The 25656-nt window shown below is 44.5% G+C and overlaps 1 protein-coding gene across 1 annotated transcript in view; it reads right to left on the minus strand.

Moving 5' to 3' along the window:
- fmnl2a (formin-like 2a) overlaps positions 1-22274 on the minus strand; it is an 80228-nt gene extending 57954 nt beyond the window's left edge. The window contains exon 1 of the mRNA XM_062458033.1: positions 21690-22274. Within this exon, the coding sequence (XP_062314017.1) occupies positions 21690-21803 (114 nt within the window). The 5' untranslated portion in view covers positions 21804-22274. The remainder of the gene's footprint in view (positions 1-21689) is intronic.
- Positions 22275-25656: the final 3382 nt, after the last annotated feature.

The following is a 25656-nucleotide window of genomic DNA, read 5'->3' on the forward strand; positions in this document are numbered from 1 at the left end:
GCACACAGTCCGGGGGTATTCCACTAACTGGAGGGTAAAATGTAAACCCTGTCAGATGCTCTGGATCACAAGTCTGGGTTAAGCTGGAGAACACCTTAACCTAGCTTCTCTTCTGCTCTGGCATGTTATGCCTGGAGCCCATTAGCTCTGCTGGCCTTGGGACAGATCTGTGGTGACCTCACAGACAGGCTGTGTGTTGGTTACTGGCTGGCTGGGTGGGTGGGTGGATGGCTGGTGTTTTCTGTTTGGTGATTCTCAAGCAGCATTGCTCTCCAACCTCTCCTCCTGTCTCCTGCTCCTCCTGGATTGTGACACCCACTCAGTTGTCAGGGCTCTGAATTCACCATTCAATGACCTGGAGAATGTGTGTGTATGTGTGCATGTGTGACGGGTATGTAACAGATTTAGCCACGCTCCGTCACGACAAAGTATCGTTCGCCACTCGCGGGATTCGAACGCTCGACCTCCGACTTGCCAAGCGCGACCACTACCAACTACGCCAAAAAAAAGCTAGCTCTTCATTGACACGGGTGGCCTGCTACATACCTGAGGAGTGAGTTTCACGGTTTTCACACCGTTACACATGTAAGAGGTTTGTGTGTTTATGTGTGTGTACATTCACAGTGTGTGTATTAATGGGGTGCTGGTGACTAGGAGAGGAGCAGATCAACCGGCTCTACCTGACCAGAGAAGACCTGCCTGGGCTTAGATCCACCCCTCACTAGGGACCCCTCCTGGTTAGTGGTGGATATTGAGGTATTGGTTAGTTTTGGATGTGGATATTGATTTAAACTCTCCATGCCACACAGAGCAGGCCCTGCAGGGAGAGCTGTGGAGAGGTTCCGACCGCTCTGGAGGTCCCTGGTGCGTAGCTCAGCTGGAAAAGGAAGCAAATACTTGAATATCATGATTTTCCTTCCTCGGCTGAGAGTCAATAAACCTCTAGAATCGAAGACGGACATCAATATTCCTCAGGATGCACATCATCACACCTCAGTGTGACATCATCACACCTCAGGATGCATATCATCACACCTCAGTGTGACATCATCACACCTCAGGATGCATATCATCACACCTCAGTGTGACATCATCACACCTCAGGATGCATATCATCACACCTCAGTGTGACATCATCACACCTCCTCAGTGTGACATCATCACACCTCCTCAGTGTGACTTCATCACACCTCAGGATTCTCACTTCAAAGAGTCCGCCCTCTCTATCCTGTCTGCTCTCTGCCCCCCCCCCCCCCCCCCTCCCCTGTGCCTGGATCTGGGCCTCGGTCTACAATTTCTCTCACAGAATTTCATTTCTTCATAATCTGGCTAATCCAGTCTGCGTTTCAGACGATCTGACCGCATGACAGAAACTTTCCCAGCAGCACAGAGGCAGTGAGAGGACTGCCTAACATGTAACAACCGCTCTGTGTAACATGTCTAGTAGTCAAATCAAATCTTCTATCACTATCGCTTCTTTTTAGTTGTCCTTCTCTTTTTAGTACTCTTTAACTGCAGTCTTTAACAAGAAGCAGGCAGGCCACAGCATGTGCCTACAGCTGTTTGGGTATTAACAAGCAGTAATACCAGTCATAAGAGTTTCTCAACCTTGAGGATATGACTGCCTGGTGATCTGTTCTCTCAGATCAACTTGGCTGCATCAGTCCCAGCTTCCTGCCTGTGGCAAACGTTTCTTGCTGACTGACATGATGAAAGTGTTCCTCTGGGCTGAGTCGTATTAACACGACATGGGGAAGAGGGATGTTGTTCAGAGGATGTCCTTGTGCAAACTCAGCCCACGCCATCAAACAGTCCCCAGCCCCCATACTGCACCAGTCTCCAGTTTACCACCCTTGGGGATTTGAAAGCCAAATAATTTGCAGAAAGAAAAGGAACATTTGCACACATCACTTCATTATCATCATAACAGGTTCTCTATTAGAGCCAGGGGGGAGGTGGGGGGGGTGGGGCACATATGCTGCCCACCTAAACACACATCCCCTCCTCATTAGCGCAGCGTGGATCCTTAATCCCTGTGCTGGGTTCTGAGGGGGCACAGGTGTCCCTTGTCTGTCCTCAGATTAGGGTAATCCCCAGGACCCCCCCACTGGGCGCCACAGCAACCTCTTCCTCCTCGCTCACTCGCTCGCTCGCTCACTCATCACCACAACAATGGCAGTGTTTATGTTTGCAAAGCTGCTCAGTGGAACTTGTGCTTGACAAATGTTCGAGCCTGACCGAGTCAGCGTTTCATGTAACCTACATTACGTCCCGATTGGACTACTGTAATGTGTTGTTCTCTGGCCTCCCAATTACCTACCAAAAAATTTACAGCGGGTGCAAAATGCTGCTGCTAGACTATTGACTAGAACAAGAAAGTTTGATCTACTCTCGTCTCTTTACACTGGCTCCCTATCCAAGCCAGAGCTGACTTCAAAGTTCTACTACTAAACAAGCGGAGCTGGTTCATGAAGGAGGACGTGAGACATAGCGCGTCACTAGCAACGCGTCATTTTATGCGCAGGGCACTCCCTCCTAATAGGGCGGGGTATATAAGGGGTTCCCGGCATATGCATCGCTAGTGCGACATAGACTTCAGTCTTCCTGCTGCCTCCGCCTCTCCGGCCTCCACCCTTGGTTCTGTTTTCTGTTTCCTGTTTCAGGGGGAATGCGTCGCTGCTCTCTGCTCGGAGGTCGAGACAGTGTCTCGTTGGATGCGGCAGGGAGCCGATGCGAGCAGAACCACAATGCCAAATCAAATGTACAATCGTGTTTTGTATAGTGTGAAATAAAGTATCGTAAAGTCATACTGAGTCCTCCTGCCTGAACCTACAAATCTCTGCATGGATTGGCACCACTGTACCTCTCCGGTCTCCTTGCACCCTATTGCCCCGCAGGGACACTTAGATCTCAAGATGCCGGCTATCTGGTGGTTACCAAAATTAAGAAAAAAACAGCTGGAGGTAGGGCGTTCTCATATAGAGCACCTCTTCTCTGGAACAAATTACCTGTCTCAATTAAGGAGTCTGATACTGTTTCGACATTTAAAATTAGGTTAAAAACGTTATTGTTTAGTAAATTCTACGATTGTTAAAGGTAAGTATGTGTGTATTTACTTCTATGTAAATCTGGGGTGTGTGTTTGCCTATGTGTGTATCACATGTAACTTTTAAATTGTAATTATAGTTTATATGTTCACATTGCCCCATCTGGATGTTACATCTAGATGTTACAAATAAAGTAAATCCGTTGCTGTATATTGTTACTGTTATTGTTTCTGTTACTAGTTGGAGGCAACGGGGGACGGGGTGTTTTTCATCCTTATTGGGTGTGCTCAAGCCTTCGGCGAGAGCACAACCTTTGTTCTCTCACATATATATTTGGGTGTGCTCAAGCCTTCGGCGAGAGCACAACCTTTGTTCTCTCACATATATATTATTATTTATTGTTTATTGTTTATTTTCTGATATTCAACTAATTTGTCAAACAAATTCCTCTAACGTTCATATAGTTTAACTTACAGAAACAAGTTATACCTTAAAATGTAGGAAAAATTGTCCTCTTTCAGCCAATGTAACTACTAAAGAGCTAACATTTACAGATTTTCAGCTATGAGCCTTGAAGCGAGAGCAGCCTTTCAAATTCTCTCACTAACTTCAATGGAGAGGTGAGTAAAATCAGTCAGAGAAAGCAAGAAGGAACAAGATTTTGAAACTGCCGATAGAGTCGTATTTCTGACCGCACAGACATATAAAGGACATATATTGGACTCTCTGCCTAGCTCGTTAGCTATCACAGCTGCGCCATCACCGTGGCAACCAAACAAACAAGCACCAGGAAAGCAAAAGGAACACGTTTTTGAAACTGCAGGTAGAGTTGTATTTCTGACTGCACAGACATATAAAGAATATCTCTGGTTTCGGCAGAGTCTTGGGTCCCGGAAAATATCCTTATATTTTGGATTGGACGTACAGTTTTGCGTCTAGGTTATCTTGTTTGAGGTGTAGATTCTAGCTACATTTCTCTTATTCTCTGCCCTCAGCGCGTTAGCAATCATAGCTGCACCATCACCGTAACGACAGACACGCACCACTCAGTCTCTCACACAGGTGATTGGTACGTTTACTTGACCATGAGAAACACGATTACTAGCAATTGTCGGTTTATGCCAATAATACGATTACTCCGTTTACATGTGTAATTAGTTATGCGATTACTCAATAAACGCGTCTACATGATTCTTTTTTATTAATCGTTGTATGCTCCACGGACAAAACTTGCACCATCATCCTTCTGCAACAAAGTGTCGCCGTGTCTTCCTGTATCGGCTCTACTGCTGTATGTTTCATTCCATCAACACATTGAATCCTACTAAGAAAGCCGAGTAAACGCACTCAATGGTAGGCTACATCTGCTACTGCTATTACTATCCCAACTATAATTTCAGCTGTTAAAACGATAATATTCTTGTTCCGACTAGCTAGCCTACTTCTTCTGTTTAACAGTTCAGCTTTCAGCTTCTCCCGCATTGTAGGCTATTTTAGCTCTTAGCTTTGTTAAGATGATGCAGATGATGCAGTTCAGCTTCCACACTGCCTCTTTTGTGTCACTCACACATTTTTGAAATTCATTTCAGCTTGCGGGTATTTTCTCATTTCTCACTTTTATACTTTTTAAAATATAAAGGTTTTTGTGCAAATTATTCTCCCTTTAAAAGTAATGGTAAATCCTTTCAAATCATTGTTGGAATGCTGCTCCAGCCCCTTTCAAAAATACCTTTCGGTTGCTTTGAAGCTTCAGCTTATAACTTTCTACTAAATTTTCACTATTTTCAGCTTTTTTAGCATGGTCAGCTATCCCCATTCAGGTTTTCAGCATTCTCACTGCTGTTTCGCAGGAACAGCCTTTTCTAGTTGTGAGAATGCTGTTCAGCATTCTCACTATTGTTTTTCAACTTCTTAGTTCTTCCGCCGTTTTTTGGCCTTTAACTCGTTCTGCATACTTTAACCGATTCCTACAACTTTTGTATCAAAACGTTCAGCTCCTTCAGGAGATGATGGCTATGACTTTTGGTATTTCTCACTTTTATACTTTTTAAGACATTAAGGTTTTTGTGCAAATTATTCTCCCATTAAAAGTAATGGTAAATCCTTTCAAATCATTAAAAAGCTTCCTCCTCTTTCAAACGTAACTACTTCAGCTTACTTTCAGCTAGAGACACCATTCAACCTTTAAAATGTTCACAAGACATTCAGCTATTCCCAAATGATTCAGTTCTTTCAAATGTTCAGCCAATTTTGAATTATGACAGTTTGAAATACATTAAAATGTTTGCTCCTTCTTGATTTTTATGAATGAGCAGCAAGCAGAGTGGCACACTCTGCTGGCTGCTCTTTTTCTGATATTCAACTAATTTGTCAAACAAATTCCTCTAACGTTCATATAGTTTAACTTACAGAAACAAGTTATACCTTAAAATGTAGGAAAAATTGTCCTCTTTCAGCCAATGTAACTACTAAAGAGCTCACATTTACAGATTTCCAGCTATGAGCCTTGAAGCGAGAGCAGCCTTTCAAATTCTCTCACTAACTTCAATGGAGAGGTGAGTAAAATCAGTCAGAGAAAGCAAGAAGGAACAAGATTTTGAAACTGCCGATAGAGTCGTATTTCTGACCGCACAGACATATAAAGGACATCTCTGGTTTCGGCAGAGTCTTGGGTCTCGGAAAATATCCTTATATTTTGGATTGGACGTATAGTTTTGCGTCTAGGTCAACTTGTTTGAGGTGTGGATGCTAGGTAAATGTTCGTTTTTCTCTCTGCCTAGCTCGTTAGCTATCACAGCTGCGCCATCACCGTGGCAACCAAACAAACAAGCACCAGGAAAGCAAAAGGAACACGTTTTTGAAACTGCAGGTAGAGTCGTATTTCTGACTGCACAGACATATAAAGAATATCTCTGGTTTCGGCAGAGTCTTGGGTCTCGGAAAATATCCGTATATTTTGGATTGGACGTACAGTTTTGCGTCTAGGTTATCTTGTTTGAGGTGTGGATTCTAGCTACATTTCTCTTATTCTCTGCCCTCAGCGCATTAGCAATCATAGCTGCACCATCACCGTAACGACAGACACGCACCACTCAGTCTCTCACACAGGTGATTGGTACGTTTACTTGACCATGAGAAACACGATTACTAGCAATTGTCGGTTTATGCCAATAATACGATTACTCCGTTTACATGTGTAATTAGTTATGCGATTACTCAATAAACACGTCTATATGATTCTTTTTTATTAATCGTTGTATGCTCCACGGACAAAACTTGCACCATCATCCTTCTGCAACAAAGTGTCGCCGTGTCTTCCTGTATCGGCTCTACTGCTGTATGTTTCATTCCATCAACACATTGAATCCTACTAAGAAAGCCGAGTAAACGCACTCAATGGTAGGCTACATCTGCTACTGCTATTACTATCCCAACTATAATTTCAGCTGTTAAAACGATAATATTCTTGTTCCGACTAGCTAGCCTACTTCTTCTGTTTAACAGTTCAGCTTTCAGCTTCTCCCGCATTGTAGGCTATTTTAGCTCTTAGCTTTGTTAAGATGATGCAGATGATGCAGTTCAGCTTCCACACTGCCTCTTTTGTGTGACTCACACATTTTTGAAATTCATTTCAGCTTGCGGGTATTTTCTCATTTCTCACTTTTATACTTTTTAAAATATAAAGGTTTTTGTGCAAATTATTCTCCCTTTAAAAGTAATGGTAAATCCTTTCAAATCATTGTTGGAATGCTGCTCCAGCCCCTTTCAAAAATACCTTTCGGTTGCTTTGAAGCTTCAGCTTATAACTTTCTACTAAATTTTCACTATTTTCAGCTTTTTTAGCATGGTCAGCTATCCCCATTCAGGTTTTCAGCATTCTCACTGCTGTTTCGCAGGAACAGCCTTTTCTAGTTTATTATTATTGTTTATTTTCGCCCCCCTAAAACTCAGTCAATATTTGGCCTACATACACAACGGCGGTGTCAAAAGGTTCGTCTTGGTAGCGATTGCGTTGCTTCTATTGGAATTTACGTTCCGTTGCATGGTTTGGGCTTAAGTTAAGTTTTTGTGGCGAAAAGTGAAGCTAACGGTGGCTAATTTGCTAGCCACAGTCACTGACGTTACTAACGTCACTACGTCACTAACGTCACGAAAACACGCGTGACTACCTTTGGCAGAACATTCGTTTCGCATCTGTTAACTTGGGGGATAGCTAGGCTAACTATAGCTTTACTGCAAGGCAGCTGCAGGAACGCCACAAGCAAAGAGGCCAGGGTGATAACTATTTACTCATTTTACTTTGTGATATGACACACAATTGTGATGTGTAATGTACAATATAAGCTGATATTATTAAGGAAGTACATCTACTTTCGGAAACAGTAGTCTACTATTTCACTGAAATATTAGCATCATGACATTAGCCTGTGTTGCCCGGGCAACACATACTACAGTGGTCTATGATGTATCTGTTTTCAATCGTTAAAATAAACATTCCTCACATATACATTTTCGTTGTAGGATTTATTATGACATTAGATTACAAGTAAACGATCTGTGGGTGAAATTATCATTACCTGTGGTTTCAATCCAGTGTATCACTGCAACGCTGTAGCCTACGCGAGACACTACAAAAACATTTACACAGCTGTAGGAAGTCAAACGGCGACAGAACATGTTCGGCACTCCCCTTACTTAAATCAAAAGTCTATCTAACTACTAACCTGAACTTCATTGCCACAGCCTAAACTTTGTCAATCTGTTCATGAAAATAATTTCAGCCTAAACCGTACAACGGAACGTTAAATCCAATTCAACCAACGCAATCGCTACCAAGACGAACACAGCAGTAGTCTAGTCTGGGCTATATCGCATTTTGCGTTGTTACTGACAATGATCGCTACCAGTGAGCTTTTTATGAATGAGCGATTTTCCACTAAATAAATGTCAAGCTTATTTACGTTTTGGGGGGCATATTTTCAGTTAGCAGATGGTACTGTTTGAATCGCGATTCCATCTTCTACTGCCGGTAACGTCGTAGAATAATCTTCAAAGGGGGTTCTTTATTAATGAATGAATGCAATGAGTAGGCTAAATGCATGAAAATATCACGAGAAGGGAAAAACTTAAAAGGACGTTTAAGTCATAGAGATTAGGTCAATTTGTACACCGGTCTGCCAAATGTATTCGTTTTGATTCAACGATGAGGCTGCCTCTTGCCTCTTGGGGAAATGAGAAGACATCCATTTCATTCTACACTTCACTCGTATTTTCAGTTGTAAATGAGCAGCAAAAAAAAATGCTTTTAAATCTATGTCATCTTTATAAATAATAAGTATGCATTTTTATATAAAATACAGAAATATCAGTTGTAAAAATGTCATTAAAAAACGGACCCCTGTCCAACCGACGCAAGCAAGCACACCCTACAATTTCCCCAGAAATTGTACCCTCTCTAGTTCTATAAGTATAACTTATTTTATTGTTCTTTCCCCTGGAACAGATTTCATGTTCCAACCGAGGGGGGCTTGGTTGTCGGTCGGCCAACGCTGGACCTGGTCGCGAGTCTCCCGGTCCTGTCCTACATCTATAAAGTTGAACAATGGCTTTTGGTGTTTCAAAACCCATTGACACTGTATGACTATGTTTAGCCTGTGTTCTGCTCTTCTCTCTCAACAACCGTCTCTAGAGGAGGGGATCCCTCTCTGAATTGCTCCTCCCAAGGTTTCTTCCATTTTTTCTCCTGTTGGGAGTTTTTCCTTGTCTTCCTTGAGGGTTTAGGTTGGTTGAGGGGCAGTTCTATGGGCGTGTGTGAAGCCCTCTGTGACATGCATGCATGTAAAAAGGGCTATACAAATACATTTGATTTGACCCTGATACCACACCTCCAGACCTGGTGACTGACTCTGATACCACACCTCCAGACCGGGTGACTGACCCTGATACCACACCTCTAGACCTGGTGACTGATCCTGATACCACACCTCTAGACCTGGTGACTGACCCTGATACCACACCTCCAGACCTGGTGACTGACCCTGATACCACACCTTCAGGGTGTTTCCTGCTTTGAAAAGGCAAAGGCGGCCTTTGGCTTTTCTCACATCGCCTAAACCTTCAAGCAGAAATAGCAAAAACATATAACTAGAGAGGGTACAATTTCTGGGGAAATTGTAGGGTGTGCTTGCTTGCGCATCCCATCCCAGAGAGGGGGCTTTCACACCTAACCTGTTTGGTCTGTTTCAATCGAACCATGCTCCGTTTTCTCTGTAAGTCCCATTCGTTTGGAGAGGTGAGAACACGCATTCAAACTCTTCTGTGGACCAAACAATCGAACCATTTAGGTTTAGTTGTGAACGTAATCAAACTTAATATATTACCTATTATAGAAAGCAAAGCAAAATGTAGTTGAATTGTGGGTTGAAAAGGATGTTGACTCTTGACAGAGACAGCCGCGCTGCTCGTTAGCAGCAAAATGAGTCAAGGTAAAACGTGTGGGGGGGTGAAGAGTGAAGGCTCTACTGCAAAAATAAATAAAATATTTAAAAAAACATATGCAGCAATACATAAAAGTGTGTTATGTTCTACGGAAAAGTGGTAGCTCAGGGGACAAATGAATTCTCATGGAATTCTCATGGACCTGTATATAAACCTGGGTACAAGACCAACGAGCAACCCAAAAGACGTGGTCGTGCAACACCAAATCATAACAAATAAGGATAGTATCGCAATACGCTGCTGTTGCTCCATTGTTGTTCGTTACAATGTGATTGAGTTTTTTTCACACAGCTGCAGCAGGTTCGCTCTGTTCACCTCACTGGTTTCAGCCATTTTTGATTCATCTTCCGAAACCAAAAAGTAGTAGCACCAGTGAGTCTGATGATACTGGTTGTGGTATTTCGAGTCCGGGGGCCCTCTCACCAGTGACGCACTCGCAGGCGGCTAAGCACACGTCTTGCCCCGCGTCTGGGACCGCGTCTGGGACCGCGTCTGGGACCGCGTCTGGGGGAATCCCTCTCTAAACTGGGACTGTGAGCCACGTCTGTGCACAGCATCACTTCCAGAATCTGGCAGGCCAAGCATTCCTTTCAGAACCATGTCCATTACGTCATCCCTATCTTGTGTGCCGTGCAGCAAGGCCTTGAGAGAGGCAACACTGCTGGGTGGGACCATTACAGACATGAGACAGAGGACCCTCCATCACACAACTCTTTTACTGGTGGGTAAACAGGACCGGCTCCGAGAGGCTTTGAGCTCTAACACAGGCCAGTCTGGCAGCCATGTTGGCATGTTGGGAGTTCTCACTGAGACGGCAACATCACTGGGTTAACTGGAGGGTCAGTAGAAAGCTGGGGGAAATATTTGACTGCAACACACCCTTCAGGGAACTATAGGAACACACAGTGAGTTAACTTTGAAATGAATCAGCTAATCAACTGATCCTTGGTGTCATCCTATACTGTAGATTGCATGATTTTCCTGTTGTCCAATTACTCAATCTTCAGGCCGTATTTTTCTATTTACAGGGATGGCATTGAGTGTGTGAAGAAACCTAAACATCTGCCTGATCTCTCTAGGCTGGTTCCCTGGCGTGGAAGCCCCCAACATTAGTTTGATCCCAACGTCATTGGCCAACAGTTGTAGGCCTACATCTCAGTTTGACAATAACATTAAGGCTGAAACCTGAACAATGACACTGGCTGTGTTTCCAGCGTGTGCATGTCCTTACATGCGTGTGTGTGTGTCTAGGGCTCCAGCGTGTATGTACATACATGCGTGTGTGTGTCTAGGGTTCCAATAAACCTGTTGACAATAGATTGCTGCCTTCTTTGGATCCTAAGAAGCTAGCGGTCACTGAGGCGTACACACCTCCCATTTGGCACCACACGTGTTGCTTCTGGCAACAGACTTGCAACCCTAACCCTCCTGGTCACTCAGACAGCCTTGTGACACAGACCTCCAGGCCCCGGGCCGACGGTCGTGCGACAGTCACAACTCCAGTCAGAGGAAGGGAGACTGTGTGTCTGTAAAAACTTCAGCCGCCAGCATCAGTGGAAGCAGAGGTTAGAAGCTGTAGCAGCACAGTGACCCTGAGGTCTGACTGCAGGCTGGAGGTAGCAGCACAGTGACCCTGAGGTCTGACTGCAGGCTGGAGGTAGCAGCACAGTGACCCTGAGGTCTGACTGCAGGCTGGAGGTAGCAGCACAGTGACCCTGCCTGGTTACTGGGGGGACAGAGCTCCCTCCACAACAGGTGCGTCTCCGACAGTGGAGGAAGTATTCATATTCAGATGTCTCAGAGGCAGTACTGAGGAAACTGTCACTAAGTAAACACGCCTGATAACACACCGGTTCTTGGAATCACCACAGCAACAAAAGAACAACTAAAAGCCTCTGGTGCCATAGCACTCACACTCAGATTGGTCGAGAAGTCTGTGTGACATTCTAACAGGTGCACGCCTACGCTGTGTCCTATATTGTTTTCCTGTTTGTCAAGGGAGCCCGGTCAAGGTGAATCGTTTTATTATGAGGCCAACACAGAGGACATAAAACAAAACCCCCTCTCTTCCACAGAACTTACAGGCTGACGAATCACATTATCTACCACAGCTGTCACCTTGGACTCTGCACAGAACCTGCCCACAATGCACTTCACCATGGGGCAGCGTGCCAGTAGTCAAACCCTAACCCTGGGCTACACTACAGGCTGGCTGGACAGACAACAGGCAGGATTGTTGGGTTCTACATAAATCAGCCGGGCCGGGCCTATAGGGGCCTTGACCCCACACCTGCTCCTCACAGCAGAGGGAAAAGATGTAACAACAGGCTACTCTGGAGAGCAGACCAGACTGGTGCACAGGCTGGTCCACTGTGTTGTTAAAGTTCAGTCACATGATGACGACACTAGGAGACATCTGTTTGTTTGGGTTTTTTACTCAAGGCCAGACAACGATTTGACTCGTGCTTCAACAGAGGAAGGCCAAGCCGAGAACTTGTTTAAATGACCTCAGTATCCTGGAGTCTTGAAGAGTGTAGTCTAGCAAGCCAACACTGCAGACCTGTGTGGGCAGGAGACACCAGGTAGGAAGAGAGACGCTCAGTCAGCCTGGTCCTATTCCACCACTAGACAACCAGCATTAATATAGCTTAGCTACACGTGAAGCAGGAGTCTAACACCACCAGCATTAATATAGCTTAGCTACACGTGAAGCAGGAGTCTACGCCACTCGGCCTTCCGACCACACAACACCACCATGGAAAATCAAGACAAAACCAAAAACACCCCCAAAGGTGCCAATGTCCAAACTGAGAGTGCAGCGATTCAGGAGCCGAGATGATGCAGCTGATCCTCAGGCAGCAGAAAAGGGGGTTCCAGGGCCTGATGCAGGCTGCTTGGAGTACGTTACACACAGACACACCTCAGCAGGCCTTGGGATGACCCTGGGCTGGCTGGTGAGGCTTTATTACTTGGCTAGTAGCATTGTGATTAAGTCCTTGTCTGCTGTGGCTTATTAGGACAAGCAACATTACTGGCCCAGGAGTACCATGTCTGACTGCTGGATGCCTCTTGATCATGTTTGTGGCCTCTCTGGACACTGTGAAACACACACGCTCACACACCCTAGGTTCTGGTACTGGGTCTGGTTTGGGTTTGGTTCTGGGTCTGTCTGCAGTGCCAGGCTCCTTGGTGGGTCTTCTCAGAACAGCTGTGTTCCTGTGGCCTGCTGCACAATGCTCTGATACTGCTCACCCTGTGTTCCACAGAGAAGCACCATTGTCCTTGTGCTTTGTGAACAATCCACATGATAATACAGAGAACTGTGGCTTATTCACGTTCCTGTGTGAACTTGGCTGAAGTCTAATGTGTCGTAACAAGAACCTGAAACGGTGTAAAAGGCAATCTGCCAACTTTACTGATTGAGGAATGTTGACGGTGGATAATATCTAAGCTCAGACTGAGTTGACAGGATACTGACACCGGAATCCCAATAAATAACTGAAAATGAAATGCTGAAGGGCTCAATTTGAAGCATTTCCACTTCACAACAGTATCTGAGAAGAATAACAAAAAGTAGAATAGATCCTTTGGCTGCCTTTAAACAAAGCAGCTTAGATGTAATCTGAAAAGACTATTGAGAAGACCAGCTATAACAACAGATAAGCCCCTCAACCCCATATGGCATTTAAACATGTCCCAGTAACAGCCACAACAGTCTCCACTTCACTGGCCGCTCTGACAAAGTCAGCAAAGCCTAAATGAAGATGCATGACTGTGTTCAAAATAGTGAGCACATAGTGAGCACTCAGCACACTATTTCCATTTACATTTAGTCATTTAGCAGACACTCTTATCCAGAGCGTCTTACAGTAAGTACAGGGACATTCCCCCGAGGCAAGTAGGGTGAAGTGCCTTGCCCAAGGACACATCGTCATCTGGCACGGCCGGAAATCGAACTGGCAACCTTCTGATTACAAGCCCCCCCGCTTCCCTAACCGCTCAGCCACCTGACTCCCTTTGAGATCCAGTCCTAGAGGGTGCCTTTTGTAGCACTGACTCATCTTCCTGTGTTGCACACACCTCACAATCACAATCAGAATGGGATTCATTCGCCATGAAAGTTTGCACAGACAAGGAATTTGCTTTGGCAGGAAGGTGCATACAATAAACATATAGGCAGGGGCGGGTTTAGGCACGGGCGGACCGGGCAGCCGCCCGGGGCGGCATTTTTTCATGTCACGTGGGGGGGGGGGCGCACGAGAATAAAATAAATAAATAAAAATCTCTGCGCCGCAAAGCGGTTTTCTCTTTTCTATCATTTCACTGTGTGGGGAATTGGCAAATTGGCGCCCCCTTCAGGCAGCTGCAGGCACCCCTGCTTGCTGAGAAGGTGCCGTGCACAGAAGCAAACACGTGATAATTCACTCCTAAACGCGGCCTCTTTCGCTGACCTCAACCTTCTGAGTTTAGCTGTAAACCAGGGTTTGTCGTTGTTGAAGTTCACCCTGGTGCGTGTTGGTATACAGCAGTCCTCACAGAAGCTGATGTATGATGTCACAGCCTCTGTGAGCTCATCCAGACTATTGGTAGCAGTCGTGAACATGTCCCAGTCAGTGCAGTCCAAGCACGCCCGCAGATCCTCCATAGCTTCACTGGTCCACTGTTTTGATGTCCTCACAGCAGGCTTACAGCGCTTTAGCTTCTGCCTGTATGCAGGAATCAGGTGGACCATGGCGTGGTCAGAGTGACCCAGTGCTGCTCGGGGGACCGCATGGTATGCTTTGCTGATTGTAGAGTAGCAGTGATCCAAGGTGTTTCCTTCTCTGGTAGGGCATTTGATGAATTGTCTATATTTTGGGAGTTCTTGAGTGAGATTGCCTTTGTTAAAGTCGCCTAGCACAATAACCAAGGAATCCGTATTTTCATGCTCCACACTCAGTATCTGGCTGGCGAGCACACGTTGAGCCTCGTTGACGCTAGCCTGAGGAGGCATGTAGTTAGATGCCAACCAGAATGAATGATGCAAACTCTCGTGGCGAGTAAAAAGATCTACAGTTAATAAAAAATGATTCCAGATCAGGAGAACAGTGCTGCAGAATCACTGTCACATCTTCACGCCAGCCACTGTTAATGTAAAAAAATACAAATACCACCGCCTTTCGTTTTGCCAGAGAGCACAGGGTCACGATCCGCTCTCAGCAGTTTGAAACCTGCTAGCTGTAGCGCAGAGTCTGGGATCAGTTCACTCAGCCATGTCTACGTAAAGCACAAAACGGAAGATGAATGAAAGTCTCTGTTTTTCCACACCAGAAGCTGAAGTTCATCCAGTTTGTTGCTCAGTGAACGCACGTTGGAGAGAAATATCCCCGGTAACGCTGTGCGTGCCCCACGCCGACGGAGTCGCACCAGAGCACCGGTTCGTTTGCCTCTCCTACGGCGCTTCGCTGCTAGGACAAAGCCGAGGGTGGCTTTGACTATAATTCCCACTAATTCTGCCGCTGGAAGCAGAAAAGTGGGAAATAAATCCACAGGAGTTGTAGTCCTGATGTTTAGAAGTACTTCTCTTGTTAGAGAACCTCGGGAAACTTGGCAGAACACTGAATTAACAGACAAAACAAGACAAAAAAGAGCGCACCTAACGACCGAGGCAGCCTTCATCGGCTCCATCTTGAACCTGAAGCTACTCACTTCACATGAGAACATCCAATGGTTCCAACTTAAGCAGTGTGGCAAGCCAGCGTGGAAGACACCTCAGACACACTGTGCTCCAGGTGGACGGGTGTGTCAGTGGATTGTGTTGTAGTTGTTGAGCTATATCACACAGCATAGTTGAATCAGAGTAAACTGAATATTGAGGACCATGGCTACAGGCCCATGCTAGGTAACCTAGGGAAACACTACAATTCACCATTCAACCCACCTCTCTTTGATCCTGTTTTCCCTGTACAACATCCGACTGCGGTGCTATGGCAACCACGCTAAAGCTTACAGACATGCTTTGTAGTGAAAGAGATTTACAAATGCCAAACATTCACTCAGAAACTTCCTTTCCCTTTTGGTCTAACATGAATATGACATAGTTGACATTTATTTGATGAAAACTGCATCTTGTATCATGTGAAAGCTGTTTTTCACATGACAGAGGCTTTGCCATTGCTGTCCGGAGTCAAGACTAATTACAAACACCCATGTTCATTATTCCACGCAACAAAGGTAGGTAAAGGACTGATACATAGTTTAGTCTGGAACTAGAGAACAAACTCAGTCAAACTATCACCAGCTTACACTCCCAGGCATTTGTGCAACTTGTGAACGGATATTTGATTAAATTCCTGCTCATGGGGAACATCACTAGGCAGTCCCCTAGTCGTAGCTTAAACAGAGAACGTTTACATTATGCCTGCTCTTCATGGTCATGGTCATATGTGAGAATCTTTGTCTCAATTTGGCAGAGAGCCTTGTATGATATCTACACCAGGTCTAGGGGTCCTTGGTACAGGGGTCTGGTTTATTTCTGTAACAAAGACAGATGATTCAGGCAGCAGGAAACCTTGACTCTCCAGCTGTAAACGACTGATCTTTGTTGTTGATCAACTCTACTACTCTTGTTCTCCTTTTTGCCAGACAATCAATTTATAATGGGTCCTAGTGTTAAATCAACATGTAGCCTAATAAAAAGGTATTAACAGTCTATAGCCTACGTCTTAAACAGGGATAATGACCATTCAACTCAAATATACTGGTCTAGTTACCATGAATACTCCTCCTTTAGGCTTTACTAGCCTACAGGAAGAGGTTAACGAATCACGGAGGACATCTCTGTGGTCCTATATTTCTCTCTGGAGATCCCTGCCTGCCTGGGCTGCCAGCAGGCACATAAGCCTGATGAGATGAGACACACAGGTGACCACAGAAGATGCCTTATGAGACACACTGGTAGGGTGTCAATTTGATCGACTCAAATTTGATCGGTTACAATTTTATCAAAAGTTTTGAGAAAATATTTACGAATATGATGTTCTTTTAGCTCTGATTCTGATGTGCAAATAGACACAGGAGAATATCCATTTATATTTCTGTGAAAAACTCAACTTTGTGCTTTCTATTTATTTAAGCCTATCTTATCCTGTACTATACACTATATAGCCTAACTACAAAAAGCATCCAAAGTTGATGTCAAATTATGAGATGGAAATAAAGATGAGGGAGGGGGTGCCTAATAGGGATGGGCGGATCGATCCTAAAGTATCGATATTTTCGATACTGGCATTGTATCAAAAGGATCGATTCTCAATTTGAAATATCGATCCTACCTGGGATTTCTTTTAAACAAGTGATTTTAGAATATTTTTATAATAGTTGTAGGCCGTATAGTATAGAATTTTACTTAAATAAGTAAGTCAATGGGAACTATTTTTTCTTCCGCTGTGTCTGTGGTTATCATGAGTTCATCAGCGGCAGCGCGCCACGCTCTCTCACTCAGAGATGCACTCGCAGATTTGAGTGCATTGCTGCGGTCATGACTGAAAGAAAAAGAAGCATAATCTGGAGTTATTTCACTCCAGTTAACAACGATGAAGCTTTATGTGACATTTTTCAAACAACAATACGCCATTGTGGCAATACCACAAACATGACAAGCATCTAAAAGTTAAACACCCTAAAGAGCACAACGAAATAGGTACAGTTGACGCGAGCAGAGAAGGCAACACAGACACGTAATGCCTATTGCGGTTTATTTAAGCAATAAGGTACGAGAGGCAGTACTTTATCGCCAATAAAGTACGTGTTCAAGGGTGTTGTTAGGCCCGACGCGCAGCGAAGGCAAACCCTTTTTTGTGCCCCACGCATTCATTTTGTCGGGTGATCATTTAATGGAAACGCAGTAAACTAGAATATTTGAGATGTAAAGTCAACCGATCAGCCTGTAGCCATGTGAAAGTCTACAGAAGAAGTCTGGTAACTACAGAAGGTACACAGTCGGGACAGTCACATAGCCCTTGATGTTTGTGAGAGCTCACTGGACTTGGCTGTAGTTGGAAACAGAACCCAGCATCTTCCCAGGGAGAACCCAGCATCTTCCCAGGGAGAACCCAGCCTGGCTTCCCAGGGTATTGGTCAGATTAAAAGATAGGTAGTCTTTGGTGTTCTAATTTCATCAACTTTGGTTAAAAAAAAAGATGTAAAGGGGTAAGCTAATGTGACAGTATGTAACAGACGTAGCCACACTCCGTCACAACAAGGTGTCGTTCGCCACTCGCTGGGCTCGAACGCACGACCTCTGACTTGCCAAGCGCGACCACTACCAGCTACGCCAAAGAAAAGCTAGCTATTCGTTGAGGCGGGTGGCCTGTTACATACCTGAGGAGTGAGTTTCACAGGTTCACACCCATTACACTAATGTCTAGGCTACCTCTCATGATGTGACAACAATCTCTTGGGCCTTGATCAGCCGAATTACACTCTCACTCAGGTAATTAACACCTCCAGCTGCCAGTGGGCATGACTGGCATGAATGCATGCATGCAGTGGGGTTTAAATAGCAGTACATAAAACTAACTTCTGCGATTTAAACACTAAACTCTCCTAATGCTGTACGGACAGCATTCTGGCATAAGGCAGCTTCTGGACTGTTGGAAAAATTGAAGATGTAACACTTTTATTATGTATAAAATTATACTGTGTTTAGCTTTCTGTGCAAAGAGAGGCCTACCCCCAAATCTGAACTCTGGGTAACACTAGGCTTACATAAACAAGGGGACCTGGGCTTGACCACTATCTTACTGGAGAGGCCATAAAAGAGTTAATCATATGGTCAAACTTAGAGGGGTCAGAAAGCGCACACACACACACACGCGTGCCAGGTCTATGCAAGGGAGCCAATGAAAGAAGAGCCATGGGACATTTGCATGCATTGTTTTAGCCAATAACAGTCAAGAGCGGTTCTGTTTAAATAGGTAGCTAGCACAACATGCTAGCAGAGAAACATTGTAGCACAATGGCGTGTGATGTTTTTGTCTCCTTGTGGGCCGGCTGCAAGCAATAAAGCTTTCTTAACTTGTTCACTTGTTCTGACTGTGCAATGCTTGATAGATAAATATTTCTGACACTGAGAGGCTAAGATAGTCAGCCAGTTGGCCTGTAGGCTTCTCCATCAACCATTAAAGCTGCAATTGATAACATTTGAAATACATTAAAATATGAACGTGAAAAATATGAAAAACAGCACCCCCAATTCTCGTCTGAACTTCTGCGCTGGACTGAGCTGTTTCAAATAACTGAGGGCCTTGTTAGCATACACAGTCTGAAGGGGACTAAACTTTTTTTACTGAAAAAATCTTTCCGATTGTACCTTTAACTGCTAGGGGCCAGCGTCACTGTTGAGGAGAGGACAGTGACTGCAGGCTCATGCAGACTGGCTAGCCCAGTGGTTGTTAAAGGTGACATGACATGACATGAAAACTTCACTTCAGGAGGTTCCCATCCCATCATCTTCTTCTTCTGCCTTTGGTCCCCCAGTGGCTAGAATTTTCGATAGGTGTAAACCAAGCCCTGGGTGTTCTTCTCCGCCTTTGAGAAAATGAAGGCTCAATTGCTCTGTTTGAAAATCTCCTCCTTGTGACGTCACAATGAGGAAGGTTACCTCCCCTCTCTCTGCTTTGCCCGCCCAGAGAATCTGGCCCGCCCATAAGAAACTGAGCTACGACAGTGCAAGTGTTTTTATCCTCGAGAGACATCATGGCTTGCAAACGAACGAAGCATTACATTTGCTCAATTTGGATGTACAAAGGAAAACAAAAATCTTTTTACAGTTCCTTCATCCGAGCCTCTGAATTTTATTTTCTCTGTAAATTCGCCTACACAACTTCTGTTGTAGGCGCATTTGTTTTGTATGTCTGCGCCAAACACTTCAGCCACGACTGTTTCCTCAACTTGAGCTAATACAAAACTGGCCTTGCTGAAATTAAATTCTGGATCAGTACAAACTCTCCTTCGTCCAGCTACTAACCTCGGCCAAGTAAGTTAACTAACGCTATATCATTTTGTAGCTTTACTGTATATGGTTACCTAGCTTGCTACCCTTAGAATGTGGCTGTAACATTAGTTCTGCAGCTAACAGCTGAGTTACTGTCGCTAATGGAAAGGTAGATAGCATCAAGTATGTGTGTGAATACACATGCTGTAACGTGAGTGTTGTACACTTCTTTGTTATTTGGATAACCGTTCTGCTGTTGGTGTTATGGCGCGCGCGATATCCGCCTTTCCCCTCATTGAAATGACTGAGTGTGTACCTCTGCAAATCAGGGTTATCAGATGAGAATGGGTAAATTCGAGGCATCTTACAGCAACGGGGCTACAGCCATTGCGATACATCCATTGTAAACATTAGCGCATGGTGCCGCCCCTCCGCTCCTCATTAGCATTTAAAGCTACAGACACCAAAACAGCGCGTTCTGAGGAAAGCTCCTTGTGGGACTGCTAGTAGTGGCTGTAATTCTGCACCAAGGCTGAATTTCCGGAAAGAGACTTCTGATACAGTATTAGGGGACCACTAAGGTCTATATAAAAGCATCCAAAACCAGCATGTCATGTCACCTTTAAGATGATGTTGTCAGGAGGGTTTTCTGAATCTGCTTTCTCTCTAATAATCACTCATCACTTTGAAACTTTCACAGTGTGAATTAAGGAATTAAAAGTAGAGGAGCACTGCTCTAGAATATTAAGTACCTTGTTAGTTTTACATTTTGGCCAGTTAAGACTGATCCTTTTCTTTGTTCAGCCGTTTGTTGGCGGGTGCCAGGTTGGAAGCAGGCAACCCCCTTGGCGTTCACAAATCATGAGAAGCAGGTGATCCCAAAAGCAGACAGGATTAGGATAGGAGGAAAAAGACTCCAATCCCCCTGGCAGCGTGACGTGAGCGCTGCCCCTCCCAAGAGTGCTGCTCCTTACACACAGCATGAGATTCAACTGCCTGACACGCATCAATTACGCCCCAACTGGAACACTGTGATACGCATTAGCGACTCTCACAAAAAAACTTCCTTCGCTGTGTAATAAGAGGTAAAAGGGTTTGGGGCTTGCGGTAAAGACTACAAGCTCGAGGACAAAAACAAAAACAAATGGAAACGTATAATATGGCTTTGGATTAGGCTACTTTGTTTCTGCAAACAAGTTATAAGTGCATATCACGTGACTACATAACCTTCTTAGTGTTATGTGTTAATCGTGACCGACCTGGTCGGCTTGCGCCGCGAGATCCGCGTTTGCTGGAGCTTTAAGTCTGACTAGAGTCACGTCTGACCCACATTTGCACGACCTCACAAAACCGGGCTCTGTAGCCGTACTCGGAATGTACACTGTCTGGAGTGCGGCCATAGAAGTGTCCCTGAAGGCCGGGCGGAGGTTCCGCTGTAGGTTACTTCACTCTGCGATTGCGTATTTACGTTATACCTTCAGGTTAGGGTTAGTCCAAGACCATCTGATTACACCTTTTTTATCTATTCAAGGATTTTGTACTGTACGACAGAATTGAAGTTGTTTTCAGTGACCCCAGATGTGAGTAAATCTACATCTACGAGATGAATGGGAGATAATTACATCAACCAATAATTAGCTCGACACCTGAGCAGGTGCGGCTTGGATCTACAGATTCTATTCCAGGGAACAAAAATCCAATTATGTTCTAAAAGGATCTGAGCGACATTTTACTGCAACAGCACCAAGGTGCACACAAAAAAACTTCCCGCATACTCCCTGATTGTGATTTGATTATTTTTTTTTAATCCAGAGCCAACTTGTTGAGTCAGGCTATGAGATTGGTTACAGTGCGTGTTGCTCATTTGCAGAAAGTCCAGTGACAGCTGTATTCTGCTGTGACGGAACACTTGAAAAACACAGTGGCATTTTCACAATATTGGAAACAATGCGATTATTTTGCCATGTCTACATAAAAGGGAATTGGTAAAATAGCTTTTTCTGAAACCAACACAAAAGAACGGGCATGAGTTTGGATAGCCAGCTAGCGGTCAGTCGAACAGTCACACAAACCCAGCAGTCGTAGCCAAGACATGGATGGACAAAACAACGGTAACATATCAACCTCGTTATCATCCCAAAAATAATCTTTGTGTCATGTCAACATACCAAAACAATTGCGAATCTTTCCTCCAGTTCACCTGGCTCTGGCATGGGGAGTTTCAAAGGCATGTTATGACCCCTGAAATCAGCCTGTTGGTCCATACTCCCTGCGTTCCCCATGTTTCAGCCTGGTTCAAGAAATAGTTAGCAACGAGTATGTGTCGTCCTCTTCAACTTCAGAAACCCCAGTCAAACGGAAAAAAAGTATCCACAAATTGAGCTTTTTTTCTCGCTCAGCGTCTCCTGTTTTACCCCCGCCTGGCCACTTCAGCGAAGAACACATGTGGATGAACAAGCGTACGGATCCTAAAACAGTCCTCAGAATGCATCTATCCGAACAGAATGGTGTCTTGGAACTCTGACTCGAAGCAATAACCGCTCAATTCTTAGAAACATGCCCTATCCGTCTCTTGCACAATTTCTGCTCCACTCCCAGTTGATAGTAATGACTATGTCCATGATTCAGGCTTCAGAAATCCCCGTCTGCTAGGAGCAAGCTAATCCCCCCCCCAGTGCTGACCAACTAATACAGTTAGCTAGCTAGCTAGGTCCATACCAGTATCATAGTGCTCCTGCAATCACATCCCAGCCTCTACAATGAGCTCTTTCAGGGACAAGCCTCCTACTTGGGCGTGCCAAGAGACGTTGTTAGGGAGACGATATGCTGGATGAGCCCGCGGTGTTCAGAGGTAAAACTTTTTTGTTTTACTTCTAATAAACTAGTCATTCTTCTTGTGCAGCTTTATGCGCGTAGGACTCGTTCGTTTATTTTAATATTCAGTCAGACGATGACTATTTAGGTGAATGGGTGAACAACACAGCTATTGCAACAAAACATGCGATTTGTTTAACACTGTAGGGAAATAACTGACTATGACAACAACAAAAAAGAAACAGTCTAACAAGGGTGGAGTCCAGCAAGAGAATGACATCAACTCTGTACTAAAGTATTGAGAAGTTCCAAAGTCAGCTCCTCCATCTGCACAGTGGCTTAACCCAGATCGACTCCACAGACACATCTGGGGCATAGCGCACAGGCATGACCTTTACCCGGCGTGAAATACTCCAAAAACGTTGTTTGTGTTTTTGATCCCTCTCTCTCTCTCTCTGTGCGTCCATTGATAAATAGGAAGCCATACAGTTACATTTCAACAAATATATATTTTAAACAATGTAATGCTGGATGGCCTTTGTATCAAACGGTTCACTTTGCTTTTGCCCCATTTATTTATAACACCATGATAAATAATGACCTTTGTCTATTTTGTTCTGCAGCACAGTTGGCTATTCTTTTTCTACTCATGCAATAATCCATTGGCTTAGGGGCTCATTACCTATTATTCATCACTGAAGTTAACACAAGGCCTGTAGTACATGAGAGTTAACACAAGGCCTGTAGTACAGTAGGGTTTAGTTAACAAGGCCTGTAGTACAGTAGGGTTTAGTTAACACAAGGCCTGTAGTACAGGAGGGTTTAGTTAACACAAGGCCTGTAGTACAGTAGGGTTTAGTTAACACAAAGCCTGTAGTACAGGAGGGTTTAGTTAACAAGGCCTGTAGTACAGGAGGGTTTAGTTAACAAGGCCTGTAGTACAGTAGGGTTTAGTTAACACAAAGCCTGTAGTACAGGAGGGTTTAGTTAACACAAGGCCTGTAGTACAGGAGGGTTTAGTTAACACAAAGCCTGTAGTACAGGAGGGTTTAGTTAACACAAGGCCTGTAGTACAGGAGGGTTTAGTTAACACAAAGCCTGTAGTACAGGAGGGTTTAGTTAACAAGGCCTGTAGTACAGTAGGGTTTAGTTAACACAAAGCCTGTAGTACAGGAGGGTTTAGTTAACACAAAGCCTGTAGTACAGGAGACTTTAGTTAACACAAAGCCTGTAGTACAGGAGGGTTTAGTTAACACAAAGCCTGTAGTACAGGAGACTTTAGTTAACACAAAGCCTGTAGTACAGTAGAGTTTAGTTAACACAAAGCCTGTAGTACAGGAGACTTTAGTTAACACAAAGCCTGTAGTACAGGAGACTTTAGTTAACACAAGGCCTGTAGTACAGGAGAGTTTAGTTAACACAAAGCCTGTAGTACAGGAGGGTTTAGTTAACAAGGCCTGTAGTACAGTAGAGTTTAGTTAACACAAAGCCTGTAGTACAGGAGACTTTAGTTAACACAAAGCCTGTAGTACAGGAGGGTTTAGTTAACACAAAGCCTGTAGTACAGGAGAGTTTAGTTAACACAAGGCCTGTAGTACAGTAGAGTTTAGTTAACACAAAGCCTGTAGTACAGGAGAGTTTAGTTAACAAGGCCTGTAGAACAGTAGGGTTTAGTTAACACAAGGCCTATAGTACAGGAGGGTTTAGTTGAGCATGGCCAGTCATATTCACAGTAATGAGCTTTCAACAATAACAACAATAGCAGCGTCTTCCAGACAGCCATGGTGTAGAACAGCTGGGACTGGAGGGTGACGCACACACACACTGTGATATGACTGAGCATCACGCAGAAAGATTATGGATTGTATGAAGGTGCAAGGCAAAGATGATTTGTGTGTGTGTCGTTGTGGTGTGTGTGTGTGTGTGTCGTTGTGTGTATGAGGGCATGAGGGCTGCAGATGGGGGCTCATCTGGCAGAGCCAGGCAGTGAGACAAAGGGAGGGGCCCAGGTGGCCCCCCCAGGAACAATGACTGAATAAGAAGCAGCCAGTCCTCCTTCAGGATTCACAACTGAAATTCCAAATTACTGTTGAACCAATGACAGCAGGTTACCATAAAATTCTTTTTTTGCATAACAACCCCTTAATGATTGATGTCACACATGTAGGCAAAACACAATGGGCACAGTCCCAGATGAATGTCAAAATGAAATGGTGTAATATGTTGTACAGTTCCAGCTACAGGCGCACTCATTAGAGGAGTATGGGAGGGGAAGGATAACACCCAGCTGCAAAGCTCTGACGCTACAGAGCTGGACAGAGCTGAGGGTGTATTGCTCCATGAGGAAATGTTAAATGCCAAACAGATGCCAAACATAAAGACAGCACAATCAAATCTCTGTGTTAGGAGCCTCCCAGGGACACCATTTCACAGATGTTGCTAAAATTACCCAAACGGCCAAAGGAAGCAGTGTTCTTACACTGCAGGAGGCAGAGATGGGACACATAGAGCATTGTGATGTCGTCACCAGTCTGACCACTGTGTCCACCTCCAGCTCCCTGCCATGGCTTCATCTCTCAGATTCAGTCCAATCAGCCTTTTAGTTTAATACATTTCATAACAATGAACATCATTCTTACATTTACATTTAGTCATTTAGCAGATGCTCTTATCCAGAGCGACTTACAGTAAGTACAGGGACATTCCCCCGAGGCAAGTAGGGTGAAGTGCCTTGCCCAAGGACACAATGTCATTTGGCATGGATGGGAATCGAACTGGCAACCTTCAGATTACTAGCCCGACTCCCTCACCGCTCAGCCACCTGACTCCCTGTTCTTAACTGTTCACTACCATTTGAAAGCCATGCCTAACAGTTACAAAATACAGAGACAACATAGTTACTAGGTTTGGTAAACGGGGGTCAGATGGCTGAGCGGTTAGGGAATCGGCCTATTAATCAATCAGAAGGTTGCCAGTTCGATTCCTGGCCAAGCTAAATGTAGTTGTGTCCTTGGGCAAGGCACTTCACCCTACTTGCCTCGGGGGGAATGTCCCTGTACTTACTGCAAGTTGTTCTGGATAAGAGCGTCTGCTAAATGACTAAATGTAAACGGCTGTAGTGTATGAAAGGTCAGTAAAATGTGTGCTTCTCCTTTCAATGCTGTTAAAGTGAAAACACAAACAGTAGCACCCTCTAGAGTACAAACCTTCACTAACCCTAACCCAAGTCACTTCACTAACCCTAACCTGTCACTTCACTCGCCCTAACCCAAGTCACTTCACTCACCCTAACCCAAATCACTTCACTAACCCTAACTCAAG

This window comes from Osmerus eperlanus, chromosome 3 (genome assembly GCF_963692335.1).
Source record: "Osmerus eperlanus chromosome 3, fOsmEpe2.1, whole genome shotgun sequence".
Taxonomy (NCBI): domain Eukaryota; kingdom Metazoa; phylum Chordata; class Actinopteri; order Osmeriformes; family Osmeridae; genus Osmerus; species Osmerus eperlanus.